Below are 13,247 nucleotides of genomic sequence, written 5' to 3'. Positions count from 1 at the left end.
TCATCAGTACGTTCAGATGCACACGCACGTCAGAGCTTGTGTGTGCACCTGTTTGTTTATTGTGTGCATCTTCTAGACTAATACATAGCCTTACACGAATGGCAGCTTGGCATAAACACACAGATTAATGTATTATCATAAAACATATATCTCATGCAATGTATTGTATTTTCCTAATAAAACAAGTTATTTTTTATATATTTGAATGATACAAAAGTAAGCTGAAAATCAGAAAAAAATGAATAATACTTTTTGTAAAACCCAGAAATTTTTCGGAAAAAATCAGTTTAAACGGAAAATGAAGGGGCTTATCTATAAGGCACAATATTCTCTGGGGCACAGAACTCATGCAAATTGCCATGACACACTCCATCAAAAAAGCTGCTAGTCCTGTTACGCCTCTCCTAATGCCACTGTAAAAGTAGGAGGAGTGGGAGGAGATTTCTAAAGGAAACGAGGTGAAAGATGGATTACCAAGATTGGGGAGGCAGTCAGGGAACCAATGGCTGACTGGGACTACGCCTACACTCTGAGCTCGGAGTGTGATTCCCCTGCTTGTATGCGCATACGAGCACTTGCTCTCAGTGAGCTAGTGCAAGTTTAAATGGCAGTGTAGTCATAGCTGCACAGGTGGCAGCAGCAGAGACACCAGTTTCAGGCAAGCCTGCGACCACAGGAGGACAACAGGATTTGTTCTTGATTAAAAGGCATGCGCTCAGTGGGAGCGAGAGCTAAGGTGAACCAGGGCTGTCTGGGGCAAGCTAGACCTTTCAAGGGCCCCTTGATTATTTTAAGATCCTTTCCTCTTAAATGCTTTGCACTTATATGATTAAATAAACAACACTACAGTGCTAATAAGCGATGGTCACATAAACACCACCGTAGACCGGAAACCTACTGACCGCTATGCCTACCTACATGCCTCCAGCTTTCACACGATCCATTGTCTACAGCCAAGCTCTACGACACAACCGCATTTGCTCCACAACCCTCAGACAGAGACAAACACCTACAAGATCTCTATCAAGCATTCTTACAACTACAATACCCACCTGCTGAAGTGAAGAAACAGATTGACAGAGCCGGAAGAGTACCCAGAAGTCAGCTACTACCAGACAGGCCCAACAAAGAAAGTAACAGAACGCCACTAGCCATCACCTTCAGCCCCCAACTAAAACCTCTCCAACGCATCATCAAAGATCTACAACCTAGCCTGAAAGACGACCCATCACTCTCACAGATCTTGGGAGACAGGCCAGTCCTTGCTTACAGACAGCCCCCCAACCTGAAGAAAATACTCACCAGCAACCTCACACCACACAACAGAACCACTAACCCAGGAACCAATCCTTGCAACAAAGCCTGTTGCCAACTGTGCCCACATATCTATTCAGGGGACACCAGCATAGGGCCTAATCACATCAGCCACACTATCAGAGACTCGTTCACCTGCACATCTACCAATGTGATATATGCCATCATGTGCCAGCAATGCCCCTCTGCCATGTACATTGGTCAAACTGGACAGTCTCTACGTAAAAGAATAAATGGACACAAATCAGACGTCAAGAATTAGAACATTCAAAAACCAGGCAGAGAACACTTCAATCTCTTTGGTCACTTGATTACAGACCTAAAAGTGGCAATTCTTTGAGAAAAAAGCTTCAAAAACAGACTCCAATGAGAGACTGCTGAATTGGAATTAATTTGCAAACTGGATTCAATTAACTTAGGCTTGAATAGAGACAGGGAGTGGATGGGTTATTACACAAAGTAAAACTATTTCCCCATGTTTATTCCCCCTCCTCCCCTGCTGTTCCTGTCAACTGCTGGAATGGCCCACCTTGATTATCACTACAAAAGGTTCCCCCCTCCACCCCCTGCTCTCCTGCTGGTAATAGCTCACCTTACCTGATCACTCTCGTTACAGTGTGTATGCTAACACCCATTGTTTCATGTTCTCTGTGTATATAAATCTCCCCACTGTATTTTCCACTGAATGTATCCGATGAAGTGAGCTGTAGCTCATGAAAGCTTATGCTCAAATAAATTGGTTAGTCTCTAAGGTGCCACAAGTACTCCTTTTCTTTTTGCAGATACAGACTAACACGGCTGCTACTCTGAAAGCTTTTTTAAGAAGGTCACTGTAATCAGAAACTCATAGGCTTCCAAAGGGAAGAACAGCAGATACTAAACCCAGTAGGACCTGCTGGGTAAACATGTTTGGTAAACAGGGTACTGCAGCCTAGGGCCATTTGCGAGTGGGAAAATCATGTGATTCCACTTGAAGAGAGGTAGTCACAGGGTCTGAGACTTGAGGTGGTGCCCTCAGAGAAGGGGCAGAGTTGCAGTTAGCCCTGTAACTGTGACACATGGTTTTTTGCTGTAAACTTTCTGCTACCTACTTTTTCATCTCTATTAGGCCAAATGATTTTCTTTATCTTCATTGCTTTAATTAGGTTTTCACAGACAGTACAGGGCTCACATGTGGTGATTAATTCAGTGTCACTCAGATCATCCTCAGTTCTGTAAAAGACAAAAACACTGTCATTTTTATAAATTAGCTCTTTTTAGGTTGAAGTTATTTCTCTTAGCATATCTAAAGCGAGTTCTTCTTCCTTCTCTTCCTCTGCCACTGACCAAAGGAGACTAGTAAAGAACCTCAGCCCCATGGCTAAGACTCAGGATATACTGTGGACTCACTGCCATGGGAAGTGATGGAATGAGGGTGCATACACTCTATCCAAGGAGAAGTCTGTATGGTCCTCCTTTCAGCTGTGTGGTCCCAGCACTGTAGAGATACTATTCCTGTCCTCACACACACACCCCTGCCCACCACCACCCAGATCCTCCCAGTGTCCTAGCCCAGCTGCCTTTCTCCTCCTCTCTAGTAGGGTGAGGTAACATACTCTAGTGTACCTTTTTGTAATCTTGTCCATCCGCCATTCACCCATGGCTCTCACCACACCCCTCTTCTACATCATAGTATCCATCATCATCCTCCCTCCCCCTTTCCCCATGGTCTCCATTTCCTCTTCCTTGTTACTCGCACATCTCTACAGTTCCCATCAGGTCTACCTACTCCTCTTCCCTCCCCACCTCTATCTCCTTCCTCCTCCCACCCGCACAAATTTAGGTTTTACATCTGCATCCTCCTCCTCACCTCTGGTGACATTTGCCCCCATTCTGCCCCTTCCTCCACCCTCTCTACCTCCCAAATCCACACCCTCTGCCACCACCTCCCTCCCCTTTCATGCCACTATTCCTCACACTTCCTACCTCAGAATAATTGCATTAGCTTCTGCACAGATGATTGCATGCTGGTCACAACTACCATCATCCTTCTGTGAAAACAGACTATTCACTGTCCCTTTTGGAAATCCATTGTAGCCAACAGCAACCTATAATAACACCAGGCAAAAGTAAACAAAACAAAAAAGAATACTTTCCCAGGATCCTGATACATTTAGGCCCAATTCAACTCCCAAAGATTGTCATTGACTTCCATGGGAGTTGCTGTACTGTTGTGCACTTTGATCAGTTCATTATTATTCTTTGAGCATGTAGATTTCCATCTCCAAAAATGTTTGGATTTTGAATCATAAATATTAAATATATCTGAAGTCCCAGTTAGGGTTATAGTCCCTAACAGCAAATCCTGTTTTTAGGACAATTTTTCTTTCAATTTCCATGAAATCTTGTTCATGCAAATTTGAAATTTGCTTTCCATGAACAGATATTTCAGTGAAACCTGATTAGTCATGAAGACAAATGCAAAAAAGGTTGTGGTGCATGCAGTGAAATAATTTAAAAATTTGAGCAAGACTGAAGTGTTTGCCCAGCTGAGGTGGAATTAGTTGTTCATTTTGCAAGTATTTATACTGTAGAGATTGCATGAGTGTAGTAGGACTGGAATGCAGGGAAGTCAGCTGATTAGTAATAATAGGTATCAAATAGAGGGGGCTTTGCACATTCCAAGCACTGTGTAGATATTAAATAATTAATCATCCCAACATTCCTGGGAAGTAGGCCAGGAAGTACTTTTATCTGCATTCTTCACAGGGAGAAACAGACACAGAGGGCCTGATTCTGATCTCACAGTGTTGTGACTCCACTGACTCAGTAATGGACCTCAAAAGTGCATTCCTTAGTCCTAGCCCCATCCTCAGTCAACTACACCATGTTACGTCTCGGCATGTGCAATTGTGTGAAATATGAGTAGGGCTATGGACATACTAAGGCAATAAGTTCTAAGGCCTACGAAAGATTGCAGCTGCACATTTTATTAGCCTTGTTATATTCTATTTGAACGTTTGATTATTTTTTATACTCTGTTAAAAATAGTCTTGTGGAAATATGATGTAATTTTCTCCTTGTGCAAGTTTCACTGTCTTTAAAATCCTTTCAGATTTTGACTTGCATGAGGAGGGGTAGTGTAGAAGAGTTTTTAAGAATCATTATTTATGTCAGTTGAATTAACTTGCTCACTTATGTAAATAATACTGAGAAAACCCACAGAAATGCAGTGCATATCTATGGCAGACGTGAGCTCTTTTAAATATTTCTATGAATCACAATATATTGCACAAAAATCCTACAAGCAAAAGTTTAATGTGACAATCAACTATAATAGATTAATGTTTGTATCAAAAATGAACACTTGACTGTGAGACTGAGGGGTTTTCCTCGCCATTTTCAAATGATATCCAGACTACTATTAATAGTTCTTGGGCTGCATATATTGTACTTACAATCTCTTCTTTTCTGTAGATCAGCGTCCCCACTCCAGTATTAGGACTGTCTGGCATGAAAAAAAAATCAAACAGTGAAGCTACCAACAAAGTCTCAAGACTTGATTCACCCTGTTGGTGCAAAGATATGCAAAGTACACTTCCCTGAGCCAGAAGGGGTTGCTATTACTACTACTGCCCTCCAAAGGGGATTTAACCAAGGAAAGAAAGTGTTAAGTTGCAGTGAGGGCTCCATAACAGCACCAGCAGTGAAGACTACCCAGGCATGTGGTGAATCAGCACATTCCACAGTTGACTTACCTGAACGGAAGACCTCAGCCCACACAGCCCTATGTCCCTATGCAACCCACCTCTACCCCCACCTGGTGGTGTCTTCTTGAGTCGAAGTGCTAATGTTCTGTTAAATTCCTGTAGCACTCCTTGCTGCTCATTCCAACAGTTATTATATCTCCTGGTATCTCAGAAAAAGCATAAAAAATACTACCTCCACCTGAGAAAGCGAGTCATAATGGTTTCTGCTAAGCCTTCTGACTACACAAGGTGAACTCATCCACTCAGTGAACCAAAACCAATACAATATGACCCTGGGGTTTTTCGCCTTTCTCTGCAGCATGGGGCATGGTTTGCTGGTTTAAACTAGTATAACTTGAAGTATTTAAATCATTATTTGAGGATTTTGGTAACTCAGCCAGAGGTTAGGAGTCTATTACTGGAGGGATGGGTGAGGTTCTGTGGTCTGCAATGTGCAGGAGGTCAGACTAGGTGATCATGACTGTCCCTACTGGCCTTAAAGTCTATGAGTATGACCAATCACAACCCAGCTTGAAATGCAAGAAAAGTAATATGGAATACTGTCCCAGAATTGCTTTTAAACTGTTATAAAATTGCTCCAAATTCGCAAATGTTTAATGAACTAAAAACCAGGCAAATCTGATTAAAAAATATATTTTGGACCAATATGTCCGACATCTTGTGTGAGCGCACAAGAGTGGGAGCAAAAGAGCGGGCAAGGGACCAGCCATAACTGTAGTGTCTGCTTTCAGAGCACAAGGATGACTGTCTAACAGCACCCCCTGAGGTGCTAGAAACCGCAAAGGGGTGGGGGTGAAGGTAGGGTCATGTCCCTGCTGGCTAGTCAGAGATAAAATGTGAGCCATCCTCCTAGAGGTTAGTGAAATGGATGTTATTCCCTTGCTCACCATGGACCTCTAGGAAGCATTGTGCTTCTTTGGGGCATAATTCTGCATGGAATTCTTGGTAGTGCAGTGTGGCTCTTCACCAAATGCAAGCTGGTCTAGGGTTAAAGGTGCAGTCTGGTCCTTTGTTATGGATATTTTTGCCGATCTCTACTACCAGCCTTGAAAGTATCTTTTTCAGATGACCTGTATTGGTTCTGTAATATTGAGGTATAATTAATTTAATCTGGTCTGCATACCACAGGCTAATTTTCTAACATAGGCGATACCACTGTGATATTTCACCTCTAATGTAGCAAGTTAGCTAAACGTATGCACAACTTCCTTGAAAGTCATTACCGTGAATAAGGTCACAGAACTCAGTGTTACAGATTCATAGCTGCTTCCTATATCACGTATTAAATACATATAATTCTCTTCTACCCAGGACTCTAAATCCTGAACCCATATCTTTCCTATACCATATTACTTACTGACTTTACCTTAATACTAATCATTCACTTACCATTTCTGGCTGCTAGTAAGTTACAGAGCTGCAATGCATGAATATACTTGGGTTCTCTTTGAATGGCATGTTTATCCTCTTGAAAATTATTTTCCTTTATTTCGGTATCAATGCCACCTGCCAGTGTCTGAAAAGATTGGATTGCTTTAACAATATCATCTCTGTATGATTCCTGGAATAATTTATCTTTTGTAATATGCGCCAGGTTAAGTATTTCTAAAAGTTTAGGTGATCGTTTATGATCATATACAGAGGAAATTGGAGTGGTGTTCTTAGTATCTGGTGGTGATCCTGTTCGTGGAAAAATCCTTTGCTTCACCGTTTCAACATCTAATATTGGTATGTAGACTGCTGCAGTGATATAGCTTTCCCTAAAGATGTTATCAACATGTTCAGCTTCCATTTCAATGTTTTTCAGATTTACTTCTGTTGTTTGTATTTCAAGATTAGGCCAGTAATACACTTGAGAAACTTGAGCTGTATGAAGAGAAATATATGTAAGATAATATTTAAAAAGAAATATAATAAAGTGGACACACCTTCTTAATTAGTAAAATTAAAGCAGTACTGGAAGTAATTATATTTGTTATAGTTTTTCATGTATTATTATTTATTATTCATGAGAACAGCAGTGTGAGGCAGTTACGGTTAATACACACAATGGGGTCCTGATCCATGAATAGTGTTCCTAGGTGCTACCACACTACAAATAAATAATAATAATAATCACCCTCTATGCACCAGCTACACAAACATGAAAAATGAGACATTAACAGCTATGTCATTAACAATCTACATCTACCTATTAATCTCAGACATAATACATCCTCTTCACTGAACACATTCAATAAATTGATAACATAGCTCAATCAACAATAAAACAGAAATTTCACCCTTGGAGCAAAACGAATTATTAATAGAAATTTTAAAAATTTACATCTTTTGAATTACATATATAATATGAAGCCAGGTACTTATTTTGTCATATTTATTTTAAGAGCTTTGTTGCCACTGTAAATGGAAATCTCAATACAACCCTAAAGACGGAACTGCCCACACATATAAATAATCCATTTTAATGCTCACATAAAGGTACATTTTAAAATTAAATTTCACCACTATAAATCTTAGAAACATAACTCATTTAAAATTCAGCTTAGTCAAGTAGATCTTGATGTTTCTATTTGTTTATAATGTGATCACTTAACTGTGCCTGGACTAAGGATATAAATGATTCCTTTCTATTTAGCAAGGTGTTACCATATTACAGAGTGAATCTCTTTACACCATCCAGGAAGCATTGATTCAGATAATGTGATTAAACTGAGTGAAACTACAGACTACTCATATTTATCAAACCACGTGTAACTATCAAATGCTAATATTCAAAAATATTAAACTGATTCTATATGGTTTTGGGTTTTGTTGTTGATCAATTTTTGTTTGTTTGTTTGGTTTTTTTTTGCAGGCAAATGTACTTTGAGTATTGAATAAATGGTAACCAAATATCTAACTATTTGTCTTCTGCCTTTTTTGCTGGGCATAATTGGTACATTAATTTTTCCATAGCAACACCCTCCCTTAACTTTTTAGAATTATTCCTCTAGCTTTGTATTATTTTTCTTTTTCCAGTCAGAGGTTATCAGTAGTCTAGCAGCTGCGACCACGTGAGAGATGAATTTTCATTTCTTTGAGTGTGACCATTTCTTCTAGGAAGCCCCAGAAGGTTTGCCAAAGGATCATTTGGTAATAATATCCAACTATTATCAGGTTACAAATTGCATCCTAATACTCTCTAATGACTGGACATGTCCACCATATATGCATAAAATCCTTCTGTCACCACAATGTCTACAACATTTATTCCCATACAATCTCTATTTTTAACCTGACTGGAAATGTTAAAAAAAAAAAGAAAAGAAAGACAACACTTTCCTAACCTGAGCCTCCAGCAGGCCACCTCTGGTCAGAGTTAAGGTTGCAATTTCTGTTTTAATTTGACTCATTTACTCACTCATTTTCAATAAGAGGATTGTGGTATGAAAGTTTATTGCGGAGGACAGGATGACTTAGGATGACTTACCTCTCTAGCTAAACCACCACTCAATAATGGGATGAGTTATACAGCAGAAGGCAGGAGGGAATGGGAAAAGAGTAGAGAGGGAAAGGAAGTAACCCTGGACATCACTATTTTATCAACCTGTGACTCTTTCACAGGTATGATGCCAGTTAGTTACAAGTATTGTATCTCTGATACTCACCTTGAATCAAAAGTTTTGCACAACTGATGCAAGGCATTCGAGACAGGTAAACTTCACAGCCCCTCAGTGCATTTGGAAATCTTAACAATGCTTTTGGCACTGCATGAAGATCTTCAGTGGAGCAGTCCATTGTGATAATCCTTTTCGGTTTGTTAGCTTCACAGATGACAATTCCAGTTTTGAAAAACTACAAAAAAATGCTTTTACAATATCTTTAAAACAAACAAAAGGAAATATTTCTTCACACAACACACGGTCAACCTGCGGAACTCTTTGCCAGAGGATGTTGTGAAGGCCAAGACTATAACAGGGTTCAAAAAAGAACTAGATAAATTCATGGAGGATAGGTCCATCAATGACTATTAGCCAGGATGGGCAGGAATGGTGTCCCTAGCTTCTGTTTGCCAGAAGCTGGGAATGGGCAACAGGGAATGGATCACTTGATGATAACCTGTTCTGTTCATTTCCTCTGGGGTACCTGGCATTGGCTACTGTCGGAAGACAGGAACTGGGCTAGATGGACCTTTGGTCTGACCCAGTACAGCCGTCTTATGTTTAAACCTGCCAATTAAAACAGGGGATGGAAATATCCATTTCACCAAAGCAGACTGCTTGCAACACTTCCTTCTGAGTGAGGGCATGTGCAGCCAGCTAAGCAGAACACAGAAAACGTTTTGGGGATTGACTGGGAAGGCGGTGGGTCTAATGCACTCAGGAGATCTGCTGATTCAGTGCATCTCCGGGGAAATCTCTGTTAGGGCTTGTCTTCACTGAAACAGTTAGTTCTAGTATACTCAAATTACTGCACTCGAGTTTGCCTAGTTTAAGTGCAAGCGACCACACTTCAAAACAACACTAGAATTACACCAAGTGATCTGATTAGCAGTGCAGATAATTGGATTAGCTACTGATGCGTTATTATAACTCAAGGGGTTGCACCCCCACTGCATTACTAGTTTGAGCCTCACTCCAGCATCACTTGAGCTTCAACCCACCATTAGCTAGATACACCAGCTAGTTTGATCTTAAAGCACCACTTAACTCAAGCAAGAGCCTGGTGTGTGAATGGGAGTCAAGTTAGGGGTATCACTCAAGTTATAACTCAAGCTAAATGTGCTGTGAAGACACACCCTCAGCGAGGCTCCTAGGAAGTCCTAGCTAGAATTATGCTTGCTCCCCAGGGTGAATCACATGCAGGAATGTAAAAGTTGTATGACTGACTACCTTCCAATATGGTGAACCCTCCCCCAGAGCAACTGCCCCTTGAGATGCAATTTACATCCTCTGCAACTGCAGGGATGAAACAAGCACAATAATTTCACTGCAGGACCAAACAGGAAAATATTGGCTAAGAAACAATATTTTAAACAGAGGTAAGTGTATCTAATATTTAATAACAATTGTAGAAAAAGTTATGAGATTAAAAATATAGGTAAGAATTATATATTTTAGTATTACTTATTTTAACGCTTTCTTCAGTATGAAAGTCTTGCTTTTATATTTCTGTCCTTGAAAACTAAGGCTGACTACGCTACAAACTTAAGTCTTCCATGAGCCAAATGTTAGCATATATATCATTGGTATTATTTAACATTTATATTGCTGTAGTACCCAAAGACCTCAACAAAGTTGAGCTCCATTGCACCAGGCACTGTGCGAACATATAACACATGCCAATCCCTAGTCCAAAGAGCTTATCCTGGACATTTTTAATAAGGAGAATTAGTGAGAAGGAAGGAAAATAGTCCTTCTGTCTGGAAATTCTTCTCCAGATAGACACACAGATCCATCAATATCCAAAAGGATAGATGGGAATTGCAATAATTTAGTACTAATATAACCAAACTATCCTGCTTACTACTCCTAGTTCTGCAGCGCTATGTTAAACAATATCAGAACATCCTAGACAACATCACATAAAGAATTCCTGATTTCGGGGGGGCTGAATTCTGTGCTTGTGAAAATGAGGAACTATTAGAGTTGGCTTGAGGCAGACACTTTCTCTGCAAGCACAAGTGACAGTGCGCTTCAACTCCAACCTGCAAAATCTCTGCTCATCTGGTCCTGAACCACTTTAAAACAGACACTATCAGCTGTGCTGTGTGCTTGTTTTATGATATACCAAATCTGGACTATGATGAGATCATGTAAGACTAAACATTACATGACCATGTGAAAACACTAAGATTTGGAAACCACTTCACCCATATGAAATCTTTAAAAGTATCACAACATTATTTGGTAAAGGCTATTCCACCACTGTTGGCTGGCGTAGGGACCGAGTATTTATGCAGTTTGGAAAAATAAAAGGAGTTTTTGATTTATCAGAACGTCTTGGACATTTTGCATATTTAGGTTAAAATCCTAACTAGTCAAAATCATAATCAGCAATATGTAACAGTCAAAATCCTAATTAATATCATGGCCCCTCTTATTCTGCATAATATATCCTGAATTCACTCAACTCACTTTTGTTTCTTTTTGTTTGTTACGCACATATTTACAACTTGGCTCTTGACAGTTTGGTGAATTTTCCATATGGAGTGCTAAGAAGATGCACAGGTCTTCTTTATTTGGTAGACGAGGAGGAGGACCTGAAGAAAAAAGTGGAATTAGAAGCTAGCTCATCAAAACAAGCATGGAGCAAAAGCAGCAAATGGAGTAAATGTAAAATAGCCAATGGGACTGAGCTACAGAGAATAATTCCCAAATTATGCAGTCTCCGGTTAAAATGAACACTGCTGTACCTTTCATTTCTATGTGTATTAAAATAAAGAACTATATCCTAAAACCACATTAAAATTTGGTCTACCTGACCTTCTGTGAGGATCCTTATTCTTGAACTTTCCTAATCCCGAGACCAATCTGTGCCTCTTCAGTCCCTGCTGTAAATTACACTGGCCATTCCACCAGCTGGGTATTGCCAATGTGCAATGATACCCTAGTCTTGCTCCCTTCTCTGGCTACTCCGCCTGTATCTGTTGAAGGGAGAGTAATTCCTATGCCTGCCCCTTCCTTTGGCTGCCACAAGGAGTGACTTCCATTGACTTCAACCGATTTTGTATCAGGCCTAAACAAGATATCCTATACCTGGGACAGCCTTTTCTCACTCACTCAACTTCACGTTCCTCTCCAAAACTCATTTATTTCAGCTAGCATACTGCCATTTATCTTCTCTTTGATGCTATATGTCCTTCTCTGTTACCTGAACATTATTTAAATAAATAACTCATAATTAATACAAATAATATAAAATAAGACAATTTATACAATCAGCTTTACTTAAAAACAACACTCTCCCAAAAGATATATTCCCTTCCCATCCATTACTGTTGTGTTTATCCCCCTCCCCACAATGATCTGTTATCACTATCCATTATGTTACCTGTGTATTTTAGGTTGTAAGATCCCAGGGACTTTACGTCCGTACATGTCTGTAAAGCACCAGTGGCACAGCAGTAGTGCTGTACAAATAACAACCCATACTATCAGGACAATAACTTTATTTCTATTATTATAGGAAGAGAGGCCCAGAAGTGGAATAGCATGGAAATTTCAAATTAATACTGAGGTATGTTGCCGGAGATGGATGTTAGAAGTATGCAAATTGCCTGCACGCACCATGGCTCATGACTTTCAGAACAATTAAATGTATTCAAACATCTTAAAGAAAAAAGAATTATGTAAACCAAGAAATAAGAATACATGAGCAAGTTTGATGAATATATAGTTTTTGCCTTTATCATTCTTTCTTTCTGTTTCCTCTCCATCTCTTTTTTCTGAATTCTCTGTTTGCTTACTGAAGGGGGAAGCTGGAAGATAAAAGAAAAAGAAAAAAAGTTTAAATCAGGAATGATGTATCAGATTTACTCTGATGAGGTTTAGTAATGGATGGGATCCCATCTATTACCATGAATGGCACCAGATCCCTGCTCACTACAAAAGGGAGCAGGTGGGGTATCTCAGGATCAGTTTACTACTATATTTGACAAACAAGACATTAAAATCCGGTTGATATTTGGATCCAAAAGGTCCTTGTATCCAGGCAAAATTCAGATTTGTCAAAGCTTATCATGAAAAAATCAAGACAAAAATGTGAACCATAGTACAAGATGCAGGGGAGTGAGATCATCATCATCACTGCACAGAAAAGACCTTAGACAGACCAAGTCATCCTCAAAGGATCATAGTGGGAGCCTTGAACTTCTCCTATCCCAATCTTGTCAATTCTAGCTCCTCTATCCTCCCCCTTGTCAGTCATTTTCTTCTTTTGAACAACAACCCAGCCAACTCTTTTTACTTTTCCCTCTCCATACTGCTGCTGTCTATTGACCAGTTAACTCCCCTTCATCCACCTTCCCCTCTGACTTCAACTCCTGGCTTTCATTCCTCCTCACACTGGAATCCCCTACCCTCATCTTTGGTTACTTTAATTTCCATACTCATGTCCCATCTCACCTTCCAGCCTCCTGCCTCCTTGCCCTCACTTCTTTGTTTGATTTGCACCTATGGATCAACTCCCTTACTCATCAAA

The 13,247-nt window shown here is 39.9% G+C and overlaps 1 protein-coding gene across 9 annotated transcripts in view; it reads right to left on the bottom strand.

Annotated features, from left to right (window-relative positions):
* The window catches only part of LOC140902160 (uncharacterized), a 74,878-nt gene that overhangs the window by 28,474 nt on the left and 33,157 nt on the right, over positions 1–13,247 (bottom strand). For all 9 annotated transcript variants that reach the window (XM_073321922.2, XM_073321969.2, XM_073321950.2 and 6 more), the window contains exons 11-17: positions 12,451–12,525; positions 11,183–11,307; positions 8,714–8,900; positions 6,453–6,929; positions 4,752–4,801; positions 3,280–3,401; positions 2,406–2,526 (exon numbers count right to left, since the gene is read on the bottom strand). In XM_073321922.2, the coding sequence (XP_073178023.2) occupies positions 2,406–2,526; positions 3,280–3,401; positions 4,752–4,801; positions 6,453–6,929; positions 8,714–8,900; positions 11,183–11,307; positions 12,451–12,525 (1,157 nt within the window). The remainder of the gene's footprint in view (positions 1–2,405; positions 2,527–3,279; positions 3,402–4,751; positions 4,802–6,452; positions 6,930–8,713; positions 8,901–11,182; positions 11,308–12,450; positions 12,526–13,247) is intronic.

Source organism: Lepidochelys kempii, chromosome 1 (genome assembly GCF_965140285.1).
Source record: "Lepidochelys kempii isolate rLepKem1 chromosome 1, rLepKem1.hap1, whole genome shotgun sequence".
Classification (NCBI taxonomy): domain Eukaryota; kingdom Metazoa; phylum Chordata; order Testudines; family Cheloniidae; genus Lepidochelys; species Lepidochelys kempii.
This window is presented reverse-complemented; position numbering and strand designations above follow the sequence as displayed.